At 38.4% G+C, this 23,183-nt stretch overlaps 1 protein-coding gene across 3 annotated transcripts in view; it reads right to left on the reverse strand.

Moving 5' to 3' along the window:
- Nucleotides 1–486: 486 nt before the first annotated feature.
- The window catches only part of htr1e (5-hydroxytryptamine (serotonin) receptor 1E, G protein-coupled), a 53,495-nt gene continuing 30,798 nt past the window's right edge, over nucleotides 487–23,183 (reverse strand). The window contains exons 2-3 of one of the 3 annotated variants that reach the window (XM_018094339.2): nucleotides 9,040–9,267; nucleotides 487–1,905 (exon numbers count right to left, since the gene is read on the reverse strand). In XM_018094339.2, coding sequence (XP_017949828.1) covers nucleotides 688–1,776 — 1,089 coding nt within the window. In that variant the 5' untranslated portion in view covers nucleotides 1,777–1,905; nucleotides 9,040–9,267 and the 3' untranslated portion in view covers nucleotides 487–687. Of the gene's footprint in view, nucleotides 1,906–7,900; nucleotides 8,046–9,039; nucleotides 9,268–23,183 lie in introns of those variants that run through there. The other 2 variants (XM_002933918.5, XM_012963518.3) reach the window with 2 other exon arrangements.

Here is a 23,183-nt window from a genome sequence, read left to right on the forward strand (position 1 = left end):
ATATATTTTCATTAGCTGGTGTGTGGTCCCACACTGAACATAAATATTTTCTTATGTATAAAATGTTGGAAGTCTTACAAAAATATACAACTGTATATCAAGTAGGTGCCTACATGGTGCAGTCATTTTTAACAGCCTTTACCAGAGAACCAGTCATAGCCTTCTCCCTAATCAGTTCTTCAGGTATTATTTTGCTGTTAGATAAAAGTGTGTGAAATGATCAAGTGAAATTCTTACTTACTGAAAAGCATTTTTTTGCTTAATGGCATTGGGTTTAAAGTGGAAATACCACATTTTATAACTTTATGTCTTTCCCTTTGCAAAGAAGTATAAGAGAATAGCTATGGCTACGTATTTCATCCTATTTCTGGCTTTTGTCAAAAAACATGCACTTTGCCATAATTCTGCACAGTATCCAAAGCTAGGCTTCAGGGAAAATGTCACCTCATATCATTTCTAATTTCAGTTGAAAATTAAGCAAAGAGATATTTCTCATGAAACATTTTATTTGATATTTATCACGATAATAACAACAGAGGTAGAAGACTGCTGTATAAGTGACCAGATTTAACAAAACAACAATCAAAAATAAAATAGAGTTTAGCATTCCCTTAACCAACAAGTCAGTTTTGCAGTTGGAAAGATTTTCACCCTTAAGGCAATAAATCTGCACATCCATCATGGTAGTTAAGAGTGCTCTTTGCACCTGATGAGTTTCTTAAATGCCAGCTTAAAATCATCATTGAAACTCGTGTACAGAAGTGGGTTAACTAGTGAATTCACATACCCCAGCCATGTCAAAAAGTCAGCCACTTCTGGGGAAACAGTGCATAGCTGAATCCCTACCACAAGTTCTTTAATAAAAAATGGTAGCCAGCTTAATATAAAAGCACCTAAAATTAGTCCCAAAATACGAGCAGCCTTTCTTTCACGTGAACTGGAAATTTGTTGCTGTCGGTCTCCAAAGATATCAATGTCATTATCATAAGGAGGGGTCCTCACTGATGCGTTCATCTTCTCAAATTCTGTGGTGGGGTCTGAAGTGGAGAACTCTGATACACAGAACGTCTGTGTAAGTTTGCAATGGGCGAATGAGTTTTGACTATCATTGCTTCTGTTACTCAAGTGCCGGCTGGACCCTCTTTTTTGGTACAGATTTTTTGCAGCATGATAAATTCTATAGTATAAGATAAGTATCAAAGTTAAGGGGATATAAAATGCTCCACATGTAGAGTAAATGGTATATATAAGATGGTCGTGTTGAATTATGCATTTGCTAGGAATGTTTATGTTGTGGTGGTTTCTCCAAAACAATGGTGGTATGGAAATGAAAACAGAAATAGTCCACACAGTTAATATCATAATTCCAGCTCTTTTGACTGTTCTTTTTCTGGCATATTCAATAGCATCTGTAATGGCCCAGTATCTATCCAAAGCAATGACGCACAAATGAAGGATGGAACAAGTACAGCAAGTCATGTCAACACTAAGCCATATTTCACATATGACATAGCCAAGGGTCCATGTGTCCATAACTATGTAAGTTATGCTTAAAGGCATGACCAAAATTGCAACAAGAAAGTCTGTTACTGCTAAAGAGCAAATCAAATAGTTTGCGGGCTGATGCAATTTTTTGGTTGTGCAGATTGCAAGTATGACAGCAGAGTTTAACACTGTCGTCAGAATGGTTATTATAGCCAAAGTTAAGGAAATAAGCATCTTTTCAGTTACTGGTTTTGATTTGATTGTGCAGTTTGTACAATTCATCTTCTTCATTCAGAGAGGAAAGCAGTTAGATTGCCTTCATTTTCATCATAGTCTTCAGCAGAAACATTTGTTACATACTGGGGCCTTAACGCTGACCAGGTAGAGCTGCTTCTTTTCTCTTCTTACACATTGCTTATTCTAAAAGACACAATGAGAAGACACAGAATCCATTAGTAAAAGAACCCTGGCAAATGTATAAGAAGTCATAATTATTTTCTGGATTTCTGTATTAAAAGGAATATTGAACTTAAAATTAAGCAATCTGACATTTGTGAGCTCATTTATGAAAACCACAAGCCCAAAATTAAAACCCATCCTGGAAGCAATTGTGCCTAAAAGCTGCCACTGGCAATTTTAAGAGCTAATTTCCAAAGGCAATTTCCATTTCTGTTTGTTATCTGTTCTAAATGCCTGTTAGGGTTTCATTTACCCTAGCAACCAGTGTGGATTGAATGACAGCCTGGGAAATAATTAGGAGAGTGCTTGAAAAGAATTGTAAGTTATTAAAAAATTACAGTTACTAGTTCAAATAACCAGACAGCATTTTAAATGTAATGTTAAAAAAGACAAAATATAAAGTAAAAAAAAAACCCAAACAAGCATAAGACTAACTGCAACAGCATTAAGACTGATATAATTATTTCAGAAATGGTAGAGAATTTTTCACTGCTCATATTTAGAATGTTTCTTATTTGCATGAAATGATAATTATTTTATTTTTGTTATGATGGCAAGTCACCTTTAATGTTTATATTTGCAAAAATTGTTGAATACTTGTATCCATAGCTCAAACTGCAAATTGAAACAGGGAGACCATTCCCTCCCAGAAACTGCCTTGACATTTACTGGTTAACATCTACAGCACTCGATAAACAGAGCTTTGCAAGGACTGACTCTTCTGCAGGAAGTTGACTTAATCAGGTGAGCTAACAACTGCTGGCTCATAGGACTTTCTCTGATCAACAGGCTGATCAGTGGGTGTGTGTCACCAAATCAATGATGTCTCCTTATTTTTCTGTTGAGCAGGTGCATCTAGAGCTAACTAAAATGTATGTCTCTTAGGACGAGAGATGGAAGAGCGCAACAAATGTAACATAAACATCTGCACTGCAAATGATCTTTGTATCCTCTGTTTCCTCAGCCAATGCACAACAGTTATAAATAGCATCACAATGATATTTTTTATTATTATGCATTATTTATAATTGTCATAATAATGTAGTCTTCAAGTAAAGACTTTGTTCTTTGCAACAGGTTAATTATTAAGCAAGCTGGAGATCCCACTAATGCATTACCTTTTCTGGCAGTTTAATATTACAAATGGCAGGCAGGCATATGGGATTTTAATGCAGAGAAGTAGACAGTTACACTGAAAATGCAGTAAAAAAAAGAAGGTTGTTATTCAGCAACATATGGGTTGGTTTAGATTTGCTGCACCTGGGCAAATGACAAAGATCCAAAACAGATTAAACTTCTGCTATTCTGAACACTACTACTACTCTGTACAAGTCCCATCCTAACAGGCACAGGGTATAACATGCACAGCAATTAGCAATCTGTTTACTCACAAGGGGTCATTTATGTACACCCTGAAGGGAAGCACAGGAGCACTTCTGTCTCTGCTGGCTGTACTCTGCACCTTGCAGTGTCAGGCCAAAGGGAAATTCTGCCCAAGGCAAAGCTGTATCTGCTCACCTACCCCTGCACATCAACAGCCCCCACTACTTATCTCTCCCCACTCATCCCCGACACAGCAAACCCAATGATTATCTACAACATTCCACTACTTTTCTCCCTGCTCGTTGCAACCTGCCTGAAAGAAATTTGCTCACTCCTCTCCACACATCTCCTCAGTGGAGAAGGACCATATCAGGGTGTAGGCATGCAAAATATATTTGTGCCTAGTGCCCCTTTAACCACTGCCCTTAAGCATGTGCCTCTTCTGCCTACCCCTAGTTCTGGCCCTGGATAAAAGAAGTCTGGTGCAAGGTTCAGAGTGGGTACTAACTAACTTATGTGTCTGATTTATATCCTCAGATTATAAAAGAAACAATCTAGTGAAAAAAAAAATCCAGTAACTTCATGTTTGAAGCTCCCTTTATTCTCCTTCACCCATTAGAATTTCCAGATTTACACGCTGGCTCAGTGTTTCCACTTCCAGTTTTGCTAAAACTGTCAATGTAGACTGTATATTAAATAAATTGTTCATTTGCCATAAATTTATTTAATGTGACTATAGTAAAAAAGCACACTAACTGATCTGTAATTACTTCTGCCAGTGCCACCTCTTTTATCTGTTTGCACAACTGATAAAAGAGCAGAAAGCTGACAAAATTAAGGGGTTTGTTGGAACTTCAAAGGGCAAAGGGAAAATTAAATGCATGCACAGATGTTTCACATTAATTGACAGTTAAGCTTTAAAATAATAAGAAGCATGATGACACATAAAAATGAAATCTACTACAGTCTCCTTCTTCTGTGTAATGACAAGAAGAAAATGGCAAATGACCACCTGGAATTTTATCCATTCCTTCTGCAGAATTACTCTGCTTGTACTTGTATATTTTATACACAGTCTTGAAATGTTCCCACAACCCCTTTTTGTTCTGAAAGTGTTCTACATCCAAGTGGCATTTATCAAGAAAGTGACATGTGCACCCACTGTATTTTAACCATGGACCTACCTCCTGGTTCGAAAGGAACAGGAGCTCCAGGTTTTTCCTGTGTCAAAAGGCAGCAACAATCAATAGTCTATGCTTATTATATATGCGTATATGTATTATATATTTTATATAATAAACATTAATGTTTATATATTATCACGGGGAGGTACGTTGGTTGATGAGAACGGGGAAAAAGCTGAAATTTTGAACTCTTATTTTTCATCTGTCTATACATCTGAGGAGCCAGATAATGAAGGCTTCCCTTTTAATATACCCAGTGCTAGTAATTTAGCTACTGGCGCATGGGTCACTCAGGAGGAAATTCAAAAGAGACTTGAACATGTAAAGGTAAACAAAGGTCCAGGACCGGATGGGATTCATCCCAGGGTATTAAATGAGCTGAGCGCTGTGATTGCCAAGCCTCTTCACATAATTTTTCAGGATTCGTTGAGGTTTGGCATGGTGCTGAGAGACTGGCGGATTGCTAATGTGGTGCCGTTATTTAAAAAGGGATCTCGTTCTCAGCCTGAAAACTATAGGCCTGTTAGTCTGACATCAGTAGTAGGAAAGCTTCTGGAAGGGGTAATAAGGGATAGGATAGTTGAATACATTGCAGTTCACAATACTATTAGTTTGTGCCAGCATGGTTTTATGCGTAACAGATCTTGCCAGACTAATTTAGTTGCCTTTTATGAGGAGGTGAGCAGGAACCTTGATGCTGGAATGGCAGTTGATGTCATCTACTTAGATTTTGCTAAAGCGGTTGATACAGTACCTCACAGAAGGTTAATGATCAAATTGAGGAATATTGGCCTAGAACATAATATTTGTAATTGGATAGAAAACTGGCTGAAGGATAGAGTACAAAGAGTGGTGGTAAATGGAACATTTTCTAATTGGGCCAGTGTGGTTAGTGGAGTACCGCAGGGGTCAGTCCTTGGTCCTTTGCTTTTTAACTTGTTTATTAATGACCTGGAGGTGGGCATAGACAGTACTGTTTCTATTTTTGCTGATGACACTAAATTGTGCAAAACTATAAGTTCCATGCAGGATGCTGCCGCTTTGCAGAGCGATTTGACAAAATTGGAAAACTGGGCAGCAAACTGGAAAATGAGGTTCAATGTTGACAAGTGCAAAGTTATGCACTTTGGTAGGAATAATATAAACGCAAACTATCTACTGAATGGTAGTGTGTTGGGGGCATCCTTAATGGAGAAGGATCTAGGGGTTTTTGTAGATCACAAGTTGTCTAATTCCAGGCAGTGTCATTCTGTGGCTACTACAGCAAATAAAGTGCTGTCTTGTATAAAAAAGGGCATTGACTCAAGGGATGAGAACATATTTTTGCCGCTTTATAGGTCCCTGGTAAGGCCTCACCTTGAGTATGCAGTGCAGTTTTGGGCTCCAGTCCTTAAGAAGGATATTAATGAGCTGGAGAGAGTGCAGAGACGTGCAACTAAACTGGTAAAGGGGATGGAAGATTTAAGCTATGAGGTTAGACTGTCGAGGTTGGGGTTGTTTTCTCTGGAAAAGAGGCGCTTGCGAGGGGACATGATTACTCTGTACAAGTACATTAGAGGGGATTATAGGCAGTTGGGGGATGTTCTTTTTTCCCATAAAAACAATCAGCGCACCAGAGGTCACCCCTATAGATTAGAGGAACAGAGCTTCCATTTGAAGCAGCGTAGGTGGTTTTTCACGGTGAGGGCAGTGAGGCTGTGGAATGCCCTTCCTAGTGATGTGGTAATGGCAGACTCTGTTAATGCCTTTAAGAGGGGCCTGGATGAGTTTTTGAACAAGCAGAATATCCAAGGCTATTGTGATACTAATATCTACAGTTAGTATTACTGGTTGTATATATATAGTTTATGTATGTGAGTGTATAGATTGGTTAGTATAGGTTGTGTGCTGGGTTTACTCGGATGGGTTGAACTTGATGGACAATGGTCTTTTTTCAACCCTATGTAACTATGTAACTATGTAACTATGTAGAGGAAGGAGCCCAGAAATCACTAATATATTAAACAGATATTTGATATAGCTTAAAAGGGGAAGGAAATTCATTTTAGCCTTTTACTGCCAATAGATTTGCCACATTAGTGCCACCTAGAACAATATATTTATTCTGCAGAAAGCTTTATCATACCCGAGTAAAGAGCCCTAGAAGCTTTCTCTGTTTGCCTGTCTGTGTAAGATTGCTGCTGCCATTTTAGCTTGGTCTTCATAGCTTCCTGCTTGCAGTCTAGCCCTTAGAGCTCAGATCACACACATCACACATGGGGGGAGTGACTTTTATGAATTGGTATGGGAGGGGGGAGCAGAAGAAGGGAGAGAGGAGATAACTGCACAAACTCTGGCCCCAGGATTTTTCTGAGAGAAGAAGTCAAATACCCGAAGAATATGTTTACAAAAAAGGAGAAAAAAAATCCTGTGTTTCTTTTGATAGAGGAGTGATAGAGAGTGCAGCTTATCTGTGAGTGCTTATGGCTGTATTTACATAGTCCTTTCTGATAAAGCTTACTTAGTTTTTACCTTTCCTATTCCTTTAATGAAAAAATATCAGGTGAGCTGCAGCTGACAGCGAGTACAAATGGGATGAATATGATTCAGAAATTCATATTAACACTAAAATGGAAATATTCATAATCATTTGCACTAAAATATACTGAAAAAATGATTTTCACTGAATATGTGGCAGAAAGTTAGCCCTTCTCTTAATTTAGTAGTGTTTCTGTACCGTATTCTAATTCCCAGTATAGCAAGTTGCTTTGTTTGTCAGTTAAACAAAATTGCTCAGGGCTCTCTGAAGATGTCAAGAAAACAAACACTTCTCTAGGTAGTGTGTTGTACCTGTATTCCAGTTTCATGCTAGGCTTCTATTTTTGCTGATAACACAAAATATTCGACTAGGTGACACAATTATTATAAATATATTTTTGTATTGCTCTAAAAATGCTTTTTCATTTTTGGCCTACCAAGACAAGAAAATGACATGCAATATCTGTAGTGCCTTTCAATATGAAGAGAACTGTCAAAAATAATGTACACAGTACTTACAAGGTTTGGTTATTCCTTAGATACTGAGATAAAATTTATTATTTACCAGAGTACCCCTACACATACATAGGGAGAACATCTCATTAAATTAATCTACCTTCTACCTGACAATCTTTAAATGAGAGAATTAAATAAAATACCAGAAAGTTTGTGCTTTTATAACATATGAGGGTATGGGGTTGGGGTTGTGGGTCTGGGGAAGAATGCATGTAAGGGCATCACAATGTGAATGAGTTGTGGGGATTTAGCTGGTAGCAGCTGGTAGCGGATGGAAAGCTGGGCTTCACAGACAAGACAGGCAACTCAGGTTGGCAACCAAAATGATCAGGCTCCTGCCTGTTTATTTCCACAGCAAACAATATATCACCACATGGTATTTGAAAGTAAAACAGTTCAACAAAACAAAGTCTCACCAGACTGTAGTTTTCCCAACGGGTATAACCAAAATCCTTACTTCCAATGCCCGGCAGTCCTTTCTGGAGTCCCAGAATCAGGGAGGTTTGTAAGCAGTCCAGCCTGCCCCTCACAGTCTCTCTCAGATACTGAACACTTGCTGCACACCCAGGCTCACCTTAAATGCTTCAGGTGTTGCCTAATTGGCTCCAGCATTCTCTCACTTCAGGGTCCTAGCCTCTCCTGCCTTGGGGATTTAAAGGAGCCAGTACCTCAGCCTGGGTGCTATATACCTGCCATCCAACAGACAATTTTCACCGAGGCAAACATTTTTGTCACAGAGTCTAAGCAATGTCAATGATTGTGGGTGTGTGGGGTATGTGTTTTATTGATAGTTATAGTATAAACATGTGTAGGAATGAGTGTGTTTAACTGTATTTGAATGTGTCAGTATGTTTGAGTGAGCTTGTATTTACCAACTTGACTGAGGACTTGAGCATGTGAATTTAAATGTTTCAATGACTGTAAGTCCCATTGCTTTTTGGGCCTATTGCTTGACACAATTTTGATTTCTGGGCTCCTTCCTCTAGTTGCACAATATTGGGATATTAACTATTGATGCTGTGGACATGTGTTTGGTATTTCTTGTTCTTCCCTTAAGTAAGAAATCCATATGTATCTGTCTCTTGTTCTTGTTATATCATTAAAACATCATAATCTGTTTGCCTTGGGTTTGGTAGGCCCTTGTCTATTCTATACTCCAATCCAAAGGTAAGTAAACTTTCTGTATGTAGTCCAGCTGGTTTCTTTGAAAATAAGCTTTTTTCCTTGCTTTATGTGGATTTTCACTGTTCATATGTGGACTGCAGCAGTATTTTTAATTATAGGAATGAAGGGACTTCAGATCCTAAAATCCAGCCAGTGCCATTCCTAGGCACCAGCTCAGTACTGAAAACTTGGAGGCAAATAAACAATATATAGAAATATTGATTCCGTACAATAGTCAGTTTCTGAAATGTGTGGGTAGAATAATAACAATAATAGGAAACAGTTGAAATATATAACACTGCTCCATTGGGTCATATATAGAGTTCTTATGTTGTCTTGGGAACAGATATCACACTGAATACTGTAAGTAACTGTAGTAATTGTGAGATACCTCTTGTCTTCACTTTTGAACTGTAGCTCTTATAATACACTTCAAAGATCTTTGTCTTCATTTGAGGCTGTCATTTTGGTCATCTTTGATGTAAAGAATGGAGGTCTCGCTTGTTCCTTGCTTGTTACAGTATGACCACTGGCATTCGGCATAAGGCAATGACAAGAGGCTATTAAAAGAAATGAATGGATTTGAAGATTCTTAAGGAAGGTCATCTAGGCTGGGAATCTGTAGAAAGAAGAGTGGACATTGTCACGACAGTGATGGTTATGCTCAAAGGAAATATATACTAATTTCTAACCATAGAAAAAATACTTGAATTCCAGCGGTCATCCATTTATTACAAATAAATAAAAAGCTACTTTTAAGACTATGAAGCTTGTTTATCAATTTTTGATATTGCAGATTTATCAAAATATAAGATTAGAGCTCACCACAGAAAAAATCACCCACTTTGTGTTTATTCCTATGAGATTTTTAGAAGAGTATTTATCAAATGGTTAACTCACCCATTGATAAATATGCTTCTAAAAAATCCCATAGGAATGAATGCAAAGTGAAAGGTGAATTTTTCTTTGGTCAGCTCTAATCTAGCATTATAATTAATCTGCAAGCTTTTAGATGCCAATGTTTTACATTCAAGTCTTTTGAATGTTTTGCTTTTAATTAATATTGAACATTTGAGTTTGGGAAACCATCATTCCAATTCTCTGCAATAATAAAACTGAACCTTGTACTTGATTCTAACTAAGATACAATTAATCCCCATTGGAGGCAAAACAATCCAACTGAGTTTATTTAATGTAGACTTAAGGTATGGAGATCCAAATTATGTAAAGTCCCCTTAAGCCCCAGGTCCCGAGCATTCTGGACAACAGGCCCCATAGCTGTATTTTCGTTTCTCAGATATATTTGGCACTGCTGAGAAAATGTAGATAATACAAAGCAAACAGGAATATGTTGGGTTGGTATGGTTGCGCATGATTGTATACGATGGAGGCGGATTGTTGTCCATAGCACTTTATTATCAGTGAGAAACATATGGCTCAAGGCACCTCGTAGATATTATGACTTGGAAAAGCCATTTTACGTATCTTTTAATTGGTGTTATATTCACAAATATTTGTAAAACAAAATCTATAAAGGTTTTCATTCATCCAGGTTGTGATATGTAATGGGGTAATTTTCTGTGCCTAACACAGGCAATGCTGCTGGTCTCTAGGGGATGGCTGCAGGTTCTTCAGCCAATTGGCAAAGGCAGAATGCAATGTGCAAAGTGCAAAAAACAAGCTGAAATCTGGCATTCATTTTTGGGCTTTGTGTTCTGGCTTTACTGGATGGCTGAAGAGACCTGTGGCCAGCTCCTTGAATAGAGCGCTGTCTGTGTTAGGCTGTAATATATTTAAGAGGGTAAGTTGGGGGGAGGAACGTAGGCATCCCCTCCTCTCTCTCCTACCCATGCCCTAACTTGTGCAGAGCACTTTAAAAATAAAATTGACACCATCCGTAGTGACATTGCACAACTTAATCCCCATAACCATTCACCTCCCTCCCTACACACTACCCAGTCTCTTCTTGGCTCCTTCTCCCCAGTGACTGAAGAGGAAGTCTCAAAACTTTTGGCTTCCTCTCACCTTACTACCTGCCCACTTGATCCCATTCCTACCAAACTTCTACGCAATGCCAACCCCTGTCTTATCAAAGCCTTAACTCATCTATTCAATCTCTCGCTCTCTACTGGAATCTTTCCCTCCCAACTGAAACATGCACTTATAACCCCTATTCTGAAAAAACCCTCCCTTGATCCCTCCAATCCTACTAACCTCTGACCTATCTCTCTGCTCCCATTCATCTCCAAACTACTTGAGCGCCTAGTTTACAACCGACTGACACTATTCCTCTCAGACAAAAACCTCCTGGATCCCCTACAATCTGGTTTTAGACAACAACACTCCACTGAAACTGCTCTAACCCGACTAACAAATGACCTCCTATCGGCTAAAGCCAAAAAACACTACTCGCTACTAATACTTCTCAATCTCTCTGCTGTTTTTGACACTGTGGATCACCCTCTCCTCCTCCAGTCTCTCCGCTCTCTTGGCCTTCGTGACACTGCCTTATCCTGGTTTTCATCTTATCTCTCAGATCGATCCTTCAGTGTCTCTTACAATGGGGAATCATCTTCTCCCTTGCCTCTTTCTGTCGGGGTTCCTCAAGGCTCTGTCCTGGGCCCCTTACTATTTTCTCTCTATACCTCCTCACTTGGCAAATTAATCAATTCTTTTGGCTTTCAGTACCACCTCTATGCTGATGATACTCAGATCTATCTTTCCTCTCCTGATCTCAACCCAGAGCTTCTAACTCGTGTCTCTTCTTGCCTGTCCGCTATCTCCACTTGGATGTCCCAACGTTACCTTAAATTAAATCTCTCTAAGACTGAATTGGTTCTCTTTCCCCCATCCAATGCCCACACTGTTACTGAGGTATCTATAAAGGTTAACAATTTCCCCATCACCCCATCTTCCCAGGCCCGGTGCCTTGGGGTTATCCTTGACTCTGCCCTGTCCTTCACTCCTCATATCCAGTCACTTATCAAATCATGTCACTTTCACGTAAGAAATATTTCCAAAATACAATCATTTATCACCCAAGATGCTGCCGAAATTCTTATTCACTTATAATATCTTGCCTGGACTACTGTAACTCCCTATTAATTGGCCTTCCCCTCCAAAAACTGTCCCCTCTCCAGTCCATAATGAATACTGCTGCCAGGCTCATACACCTCTCCAACCGCTCCTCCTCTGCCGTGCCGCTCTGCCAATCCCTGCACTGGCTTCCCCTACCATCCAGGATAAAATTCAAACTAATGACTCTCACATACAAAGCAGTTCATAACTCTGCCCCACCCTACATCTCTGAACTCATCTCCAGGTACCATCCAACCCGCTTGTTACGCTCCTCTACTGACCTGCTCCTCAACTCCTCTCTCATTCCCTCCTCACACACTCGCATTCAAGATTTGCAAGGGCTGCCCCCCTTCTCTGGAATTTGCTCCCACAAACTATCAGACTTTCTCCCAATCTCTCTGCCTTCAAGAGATCTCTAAAAACGCATTTATTTAGAGAAGCTTACCCTAATCTAGTTTAACATGACCTCAGTGTGCTGCTAAAAGCAATAACCTGTGCCACACCTCTCACAACTCTGGTCATGCCCATTCCCACACCTTGTGTCTCAACCCTTTCTCCTTGTAGATTGTAAGCTCTTTTGGACAGGGCTCTCTTCACCTCTTGTATCGGTTATTGATTGCTTTATATGTTACTCTGTATGTCCAATGTATGAAACCCACTTATCGTACAGCGCTGCAGAATATGTTGGCGCTTTATAAATAAATGTTAATAATAATAATAATTAAGACATGCAAGCATAGGCAGAAATGGGGCCCTGCCACAACAGGGCTCAACTGCGCTTCCCAATGCTGCATTATGCTTCTCCCAGTGGATTTTACTCAGGGTGTAAATGCTCATTAGGGGGAAAGAAAATTATACCTTTAGTATATTGTAGTGATACATCTAAGAAAATCATAAAAAGTTTCTCTTTATCAAATACTGCTTTCTCAGTTTAATTTGGATAAATTCCTTATAACTTGCAACTACTAGGTAATGTTAGCTGAAGGCTAGTCTGAACATATTCTATAGGGCAAGGATCCCCAACCCTTTATATCCACAAGTCACATTTAAATAGAAAAAATGTTGGAGAGCAACACAAGCATAAAAAATGTGCCTAGAGGTGCCAATGAGAGCTATAATTGGCTATACAATAGCCCTGTGTTGACTGGCAGCCTACAGAAGGCTCTGTTTGCCAATTACACTTGTTTTTATGCAACCAAAGCTTGCTTGCTAACCAGAAATTCAAAAATAAGCACCTGCTTTGGGGCCACTGGGAGCAACATCCAAAGGGTTGGCGAACAACATGTTGCTTGCGAAGGGCTGGTTGGGGATCACTGCTATAGGGGGTGTGACATGCCGTGTGCCTGTACAATTATTGTGGGAAATTAGCTATGGTAGGCAGGTAAGCAGAGGATCTGGAGCATAGAGACAGTGACTTCATGTCTTCTGGGAGAAACACAGGTTTATTTGTGGTTTATTTGTTTATTTCCCAACTTAAATATCACAGGAACACAGTTCTGTATCACAGTGGATTGCATCTGCTTATTTGCACTTTTCACATTGTCTTGGTCTTTGGTCCGATGGCCCCTATGCCCGTCATTGTAATTTGATCTTTTCGCCCCTATCATAAGATCCATTTAAAGAGTGCATCTTACTGTGTATGGTCACCTTTACTTCCATGGTGATGAGAGCAGGGTATATTGCAATACATCATGATTTATTAGTATAAGGGGTAAGCAAATGTCTTTTGTACTTAGGGTATGCTTAATGGGAAGCTGCTCTTGGACTTCCTTTGTATTTTATAGCCAATTTAAAAATGTGAGAAAGCAAGATTCCAAGACATCACAAAGCAATTAGACACGACTACTGCTCTGTCTGCAAGGCACCAACATTATGTAATTTGATTTCTAGATCTGTCTTTAAATGAATAATGTCTACAATAAATCTGTCCTTCTGATCACTGGCTGACTTCCCAGTGGCATCAATACAAACAGAGAGCATGTAGCTTTACGTTTAACTCTGTTGGGAAAAATAGTTAACATTGAAAAGGAACAATGAACCTTTTGAGAGTAGCAACCACTAACCACCTTAATAGTTGAGGTTCTATTGAAGATTTCCATATAAAGGGGGGTTGCGGAAGCCCTCCAAGTCTAAAATGAATAACAATTGTCTTAGAACTGCTATACTAAAGATATTGATAATTAAATTAGCCTTTTCATAGCCTCCCCAAGTCATCAGTCAATCTATCATTAAAATTACTGTCTATTTGCTAGGGTCAGTTACCCTAGAGACCAGGTAACAGTTAATATGTTTATTTTAATTAAGGAATAAAAACAATACATCATTGCACTATGACATGTCTTCCAAGAGAACCATACTAAACCATGGCCAACATGACATGGTACTGCTCTCTAATATAGCTAACCTAACACACTCGCCCTTTTTCATATGTTGAAGCAGTCCAGTCCTGTCTGCTGGTGAAACAAACATTATTTTATTTTAACATTATCCATAGTTTGATGTCCAGTAGTCATGGCAACACATGACAATTCCATTTCAAGCATGTCAAGATTCTTATATGCCGTAATATAAATTGTTGTCATAACAACTAAAAGGCACTGACTTTGAAATATATGATTCTTCAAAATAAAGCATAATCTTTATCAGTGGAAGTGTATCACAACATTCACATAATATCAAGCATAAAATATTATTTAAAACTTGAGTTTGCAGTTTATGTTAATGCATGAACTCATGTAGATTGGCATGGGAGGGGTTAAAAAGGGATTCTGTCATGATTCTATGGTGTACTTTTTATTTCTAAATTGCACTTTTACATAGCTAATAATTCACTAATTTACATCTGTATGACTTTAGGCTAATGCCACAGCAAAAATATTGCAGAAAATATACGCCATACGCATGGTGTGGCATTAGCCTTAGCTCCTATACAGATGTTATTTACCTGCATACTGGATCAGCTGTGAGGCTTGTTAACCTGCTCCATTCAGAACAAAAACCAAAGCATCAGCAATTCTCACTAGAGTGGCTATTTTAACAGTTGATATGCAGTGCCTTAAGCACACCCTGTTATCACCTGACAGGATTGCATTTCTCATAGTGAAACCTTGGCTTGCATCCTATCTAGAATGTTCAGCGATGCCTTAGTCAGCATGGACACATAAGGAGCAAAGACAATGGCCAAATATCCAAAGATAGTCTCTATGGCAAATTTACCATTGGTACCAGAAGTGCTGAATGTCCTGCCCTTAAGGTTTAATGATGTCTTGAGAGTATGTGGCATCAGCACAGATATGTGGCAGGGAATGGCAGGTAACTTAGATACCTGGTGCAAAATGGTGAAAGGTTATCAGGCAAGCAGATGAGAAAAAAGACAACTAGGGTTTGAAAGCTAAAAGCAAAGGACAATATCCACCACATCCTGCTTTATTAGTGTATGGACAATCACCACAAGACTGTACAAACTCATTACACTTTGCAATACAAACGCCCAAAAGTGACTAAATCAATGATGCATCTGCCCTGCCTCCCAACACAAGATTTGCCAACAATAATTATACATAAGTATATTATTTATTTTTCTGTTTAACACAGACATCTATAACATTCTATTTATCTGGGAGTGTGTTTAATTCACCACATGTAGCAAAGATATGCATAGAAATATATATATATATATATATTTCTCCAAAAGTTATGTGCACTCCAGCGTAGATCAATTAGCTTTATTGATAACTTACATCATAGCTCAAACATCAACGTTTCGGTCCGGGTCTAGGACCTTGTTCACAATGTCAAACCCCACTAATGAATTCACTTCAATACATCCCATATATACAAAACAAAACAGAACCCCCACCTCCAAACATTTCGTAACCACCCGTTAGCTCCACCTCCCCCAACCACCACCCACTGGTTATAGTTAAAGGGACGTGGACTACTATATACACAAATGGAAGTATATTACAAGCATATTAAAAAACAATGTTAAAACATTATTAAAATTCATTATAACTGTAGTTCATCTATATATAGATGTATAATCCCAGACCAGGCGTAGGGCGGATATTTTTGGCAAGTGGAAAAACGCTTGTGCCTGCACCCGAATGAATGAGATACGCTCGGGTGCAGGCACATGTAGCGGAAATATGCATAAAAACACGAGCGTTTGAAAGTCTTGCGTTTTTATGCATATTTCGGCTACATGTGCCTGCACCCGAGCGTATTCCATTCATTCCGGTGCAGGCACATGTAGGAGGCGTAGGGCGGTATTTTCAACAAGCGTTTTTCCGCTTGCCTAAAATATCCACCCTACGCCTCGTCTGAAATTTGCCTTAGATTTATTCTTGGCATAAAAAAAAAACAAATGGACAGATGTTCATTAGTAAAACATGTTGGACAGTGAGTCACATCATTCTATAGTCATGCCTTTATAGAAACCATGAATTAAGTTCAAATTAAGCCCCTGAAGATATCAGCCCTCACATTAATTGTGGGTCTGTCTCAGCTGGATTGATTTTGGAGACTGATGCATTCAGTCAGCTGCTATAGGGTTTCTGATTATCTAAACTTTGGTTTCTTTTTGACTATTTTTGCTGTTAAATTTGATTTTTGCTTTGAGTCCTGCCAAAAGAAAACCTATAAAAATTCCAACTGCTAAGGGACAGATTTATCAAATGTGAGTTTAAAGCTTAATACATAAAAACTCACCCACGTTGCCCACGTTCTATTCATTCCTATGGCATTTTTAGAAGCATATTTATCAAATAGCGAGTTCTAACATTCACCCATTGATAAATACACTTTTAAAAATCCCATAGGAATGAATAGAATGTGGGTGAGTTTTTATGTAAAGCTCTAAACTCACATTTTGGTAAATCTGCCCCTAAAACTGCCTATGCAAATGCTCTTCCCCTTGGAATCATGCACCACTGTATAGAATACATTGTAAGAAACCAATAATCATAAACCTCGCTGTAAAATACTCTACTCAAAGCAATTTATCTGTATGAACATTGTTTGGGAAGTTTCTGCTGAAAACTTCAGGCTGATGATTTGATAAGTAATGTCTCAATGACCTGAGGATTATGTTACACTATTGCTCTAGAAGGCCATCTTCTCATATTGAAGGGAAACTGTAGCCCTATACATTGCAGGTGTCTATAAACATACATACATCACATACAGTAAAACAGCCCATATGTACCACACTGTTTCATATAACTAAAGCCTTTTCAGTAATATGTGCTATTGGATACTTCCAGATAGAAAAACTCACATTTTAAGTATTGAAGTCCACTTTCTGGATTATATGAGGACTTTTGCTCACACACAAACCAAGGGAACACATACATGCTATCAGCCAATGAATAGGCAGTGATCTGTCTTTCTGTCTATCCTAACAATGCATTGTTTTCCTGTGATTATTAAAAAAGTATGTGGAACATCACAAAATCACAGCTCAATGTAAAAGCAATAAAAAGGACAATGTATATGCCAGTTTGGTAAGATTCTTTAAAAGGTGACATATGATTTAAATCCATTATTTAGTGATTCATTTGGAATTTATAGATTTCCTAGTTTTCTATACTTATAAAAACAACTTGATATGCATCTATAGAACAATACACACATGAAAAACAAAGAGCTGCAAATAGCAGAAAGAGAAAATACAGCTATATTTGCCAGGAAAGAGTTCAATAAGGTCAATGAAATAATTTATTTGCGTATGCAGTTCATGACGTGAAAGGAACATAATTGCTATATGTAAATGTGAACAGATGACAACAATAAATATAAAGGAGTAGAAAATAATTATCCTATGGAAGGTTAGGGCCTTTTCTGTAAGGAAACTTAGCACAAAGATTTGTTCACACATTAGCAGGAAAGAAGGGATGCTAGGAGACATGTATAGAACTAATTAGCATGATTTCAAACCTATCCCCACATTTGCAGTGACATATATCAAACATTACTGAGTCATTAAGAACCTGTCGTGATTTTAAAAGATCAATAAGGGGGAGTATTAAAAAAAATAACAGATGAGGAGAAAAAAAAGCATGTTAAACATGTAAAAATGTGAATTAGAAAAAGGGACATTTCAGATATAAAGAGAGAGTTAAAATAAAGGTGTAGTGGCCCCTTAAACATTTAAGAACAATGTTTTCCTTTGGTCTGGTAAAAACATCACAGACCTCATTAATATTGTCTTGGGTAGTGCTAGGAACTAACATGGCACCTGGTACCTGTGACTGATGTGAAAGAAGCAGCAGGGGCAGATGCTCAAGGAATAACTGTAACTAAAACCTGCCTTAACTATGTGCTAAATATAGGGCTTCCATTGTGCATTAAAATTGCAGCCAACAAAAGTTTGTACAAGTGTGCCAGAAACGTGCCACTCACCATCCAGTGGACAGAGAACTGATAGGATCTATAGGGAGCTCCAATAAAGGGGCTATTTTGCAGACGGTATTACATTTTAGCCCAAAGGTAAAACCAGCACCATATATTATCCATAATTGCCTACAAAATTAGGTTTTTTTTTCCATTTATCCAATATGTCTCCTTAACAGTGTACATATTCTTATTAGCACTCTTCTTGAACACTCTATGTTTGTTTCAGCAAACAAAATACATTTATGTATATTTACTGCAATTACCCTGCCAAGGTTCTGCAATGTTGGTACATCTTATCATTTTAGTGATGCATACTTTTAATCTCCTAAAATATATACAGTAATTCATTACACAGTTTCCTTCTTCTTTTTTATTCTCTGACCTGCGATTGCCACTTACTGTGTTAGAACCTTGTCTGCTTCCCAGAACACTAGCACACTGCCATGTCTTTATCCTTCCTTTGAAGCAATGCTTCTGTTTAATCTTTATTTTCCTACAGCCCAAAAGAAGGGTTTAAAAAAAAAAAAAAACTAATGAAGCAGAGATACAACAGAAAGACTTTTGAAGCTAACCACTCTGTCCCTTTTCACCTGCCTTGTTATACACAATGTATTCTGTATAGTATGTAACGTTGCTAAGAAAGGTACACACTGTGGCTCAAAAATCAACTTGCAACTCAAACTGGCTTTGTTAAATGACACACTATTTGTTCAGTTTATCGATATAAGTTTATCATATACTAGAGCTGTTAGGAAAAGTTGCAAATAAAAAATGGAAATAGGCCACCAATGAAAGTGCAGTTGCACAGCCGCTAAATTGGCCACAGTCAGTACAAAAATAACACTGAAAATAACACCAACTGCACCAATGTAGATATAAAAACATGGCACAATTGCATCCAAACTCGTGCTTTGCCAACTGCAGTGCAGTAAGTCAGTGTCTTTAAGGGTAAGTTCACCTTTACAAAGCCTTTAAAAAAGAGTGATTAACAATAAAAAAATAGAAAAATGAATTACAATTGCATGGACATGGGAAAGCTTATCTGTCTAAGTACTAAGGCCAAATCTAGGCTGTTAATAATGTATGTACTGCTCAAGGTATCCAAATATTCTGATTCTGCAAACAAATTGATTGTTTATGTTCATAGGCTCATCCCTCTACTTTTTCGGATATCTGAAATATAACTGATAGTCCTTTAGGGCGGCTAATGCATTTCTCAGGTACTTTGTGGAAACAGCCAATGCTAAATCATTTAAGGCTTAACATTGTTTCAGACCATTAATATTTTGATTCAACCTGCAACTTAATTATTTAGGTTTTTCTAAATCAAGAGTTTACAGTACTTGGAGACACTTTGCTGAAACTTGTTACTCATTTGAAAATATTTCTAACAGAAACCTCTCTAAAGCACTGCATGAAAAACTAGCTGAATGTATGAACCATCATGGCATAGAAAGTAGCATTTGCCCCTCTCTCCCTCCCTCCAGCAGTGCAGCTCACTTACATGCTACATTGTCTGTACATGTCACGTATCAAGCATAGCCTATCCCTAACACCCTTTATATGGACAAGTATGTATATAGTTACACACACCTAAAAGTCTGTTGTTTCTTATCTTATCTGCTTCTTCTATTTTTTACCACTTAATATAATATGTGTTGTCAACTGCTGGTCTGCTCCTTTTTCACTGTAGTTTACATCCTCTATCCTGCTGTTGTTACACATGTCTTATATACAATAAAGTAACCACTCAACTGGTGAACAAAACTGGCAAGGTAGAGTGCAAAACAAAGAAAACAAACTAAACTGAAATCCATAAATAAATACTCTGCATTAAAACTCCAAGAGCTAAAACAGTAGCAGAATGAACAGAACAGAGCCCAGAATGGTATAAGGCTATACCTAACATAAATCTGAGTGTATAGCTATATTCACAGAAGGTCATGCACAGATCAATCTAAATTTACAAACCCTTAAGATGGGTCTGCACAGGCCCACACTATGTAGCAGAGATGGCCAAATGAGCAGTTCGCAAGGTATATGGGTGGCTTCATACATAAAGGTACTAGTATACTTCCATATATATACTAGTTTCCCGCTTTTAATTGTAATTAAAAGGATACTGTAATGATTCTGTACAGATAGCCTGTGAGTAGTGATGAGTGAATTTTTTCACGAGGCATGAATTCACAGCAAAATTCCACCTTCTGCCATTGGCAAATTTGTTGCAAAACTACAGCAAAAATTTGCCACAAAGAAAAATTTGCAAAGAAAAAAGTCACCGGAAAAAAAGCCCATTGCCATTAATGCATTTGGAGTAAAAAAAGTTGCATGTAAAAAATGTCACACTTGTAAAAATCTGTCGCTCATAAAAATTGTGCTTGTAAAGAAAGTCAGCTATTAACTTAAATGTGGTTTGCAAGTTTTTCGATTTTTTTTTTTGCAGTTTTGTGAATTTTTCGGTTAATACAAAAAACAGATTTGCTCATCATTGCCAGTGAGTATTTTCGTTTTCTAAATTGACTAGAGGCAATATTACAGTTTACTAATATTGTCATTGGGTATAGGATGTTCTTGTCCTGTGAAAATTCTGTAAGGGCAAAGACACACTGAGCGACTTAGTAGCAGCTACTTGTCACTATTAAATACCAAAAAATACCCTGCCATAGACAATACTGAGAATTGCCTCTGCTAAAACACACGTAGTAAATCATCAGCATTGGCTATTTTAGTAACCGTGACAAGTAGCTGCTACTAGTAGCTCTGTGTGTCTTCACTCTATATGACATTAAGTTCTTAAAACTAATATTCTAGGTAACCTGGGGCTGGTGAGAAATAGAAAAACACATAAAACGACAAATAAAAGTATTTTTTTTATTCTCTCAAGATGATGTTGAGGCCCATAATGTTTGCCACTGTGTTCTAATGTATTTAATGTATACTGTAGAGAATGTTTGCCATATCTTGTAGTGTTTACTAAGAGATTAAAGTGAACTATAATAATCCCTGAATCAGTAATGTGCAACTATTTCACCTAATTTTTAACTTGTTTGAGGTAATATTATTTTAATAATGCACAAAAAGGTATAAATAAGGGCAAATAATTGTAATAACGTCAGTCATGATTATCTAGTGCACAGTACCCCTTGTGCTGACTTTCTCCTTCTGGAGATCAGGATGGAAATGGGCCTCATGGGGTGCTGAATGATGAGCAATTTCAATTTGTTTGAAAAACAATCTTCCAGCATGAATCCACAGGGGAACCTATAATGATTTTTCTATGGGGCCTATTAGACCTTTGTGCAGTTTAATATAGCAACTTCTAACACTTATCTTATTGTAGGTGAGGCATAATGCCACTATGATTTTCTCTGTATACATTTAGTATTACCTATTTATACACTGTGCAATCTAGATTGGCTTAAAGGGGAACTCCGGCTTCTGAACCAAAGTTTTGTTAAAGAGCCCCAAACAGCACAGAAACCCCTAATATACCTATAACTGTATATCAGCTTATATAAAGAATCTAATTTAACATGTCATAAATGCTTGCTTTTAAGAAGAAGGAAAGTTACAATCACTCCGGTGCTCCTGTTAGGAGAAAACTGCACCGGCCAGGGCGTATGCAATGAGTGTTCTTCTTCCTGCTTTGGTCTTTGCATATGTGCAGTAGAGTGAAAAGCCAGATTTTTTGCTCAACTGGGCATATGCAGGCCCCAGAATCACTGCTAAAGGAGAAATAAGGAAGAGGACTTACCTCGGGCTGGTACAGTTTTCAGGAGCTTTGGCCGGGGGTTTCAGGTAAGTGATTACATTTTAACACCCCCCCCCCAAGTGATTTTAACTTTCCTTCTCCTTTAACACAGCACGGCAATGAATTCAATTAATATGCATTAATTATATTAAACTGAAATCTGAAAAAGGCAATATCTAGATAGTAACTGCAATATGTATTTGGTATTCTTAGTGCATAAAGTAACCTCACTCTTCTACATAGAAATTTAAACTCACCATTATCCTTAGTAAACTACAGTGACATATTGCTGGCTTTGCACATTCACAAGAATTCTGTCGTACCAGCTCTGTCACCTTGCCTTAGGGGTCCGCAAGCCTTAAAGCCAAAATAATAATACAGATTCTCAGACTGTCGTCAGTGTCATCAGTAATTGAGGCATCCATGTCAGAGAAAAGCTTTTTAAAATGCTCAAGCAATAGTTTAGATCCAGGAAGACACAGGAGCTTTATAGGACAGTCCCTGGTTCTGTTTTTTTTTCGTGTCTGGTATTGAGCAGCCCTCTACTTTTTTTTCACATCAGGACGGCCACTTGCCCTGTAGGTTTCCAGGAGATGTGATAAGATCTCATTTCAGGGGAATAGCATAAGATGCAAAATACAAAGGCTTCTAATTGAAAAACAGTAGAGAGTTTTAAATGGTTTTATATTGCAAATGTATTTCATTTAGTCTAGATCAGGGCTGTCCAACTGGCGGCCCGCCCCCCTCTGTGTGGCCCCCCACCTGTCTGGCTGCTTTGATGGCTTACCTTTGTGTATTACCTTTAAATGGTATCAGTACTGAGATTAACCGCCCCCCTGCATTGCTCACACCTCAGATTCGGCTGTAATCCCCCTGTATTGTTTAATAATGTAATCCCCTGTACTGTTCACATCTTTTAATGCCTTCATTGTTTTACCCCTGCAGTGTTCACACCTCAGGCTCAGACTGTAATCACCCACATTGTTCCCCTGTTCACACCTCAGACATTCCCTCTGACACATCCAGCATTGTGTCACTGTATGCTGCCTGTGTGTGCAATAGGGCAGGCATAGTATGGCACATATAGGCAGGGGAAGGCAAGCATAGTATGGCACACATAGACAGGGGAGGGCAAGCATAGTATGGCACACATAGGCAGGGGAGGGCAGGAATAGTATGGCACACATAGGCAGGGGTGGGCAGGAATAGTATGGCACACATAGGCAGGGGGGGCAGGCATAGTATGGCACACATAGGCAGGGGAGGGCAAGCATAGTATGGCACACATAGGCAGGGGAGGGCAAGCA

This window comes from Xenopus tropicalis, chromosome 5, assembly GCF_000004195.4.
Source record: "Xenopus tropicalis strain Nigerian chromosome 5, UCB_Xtro_10.0, whole genome shotgun sequence".
NCBI lineage: Eukaryota > Metazoa > Chordata > Amphibia > Anura > Pipidae > Xenopus > Xenopus tropicalis.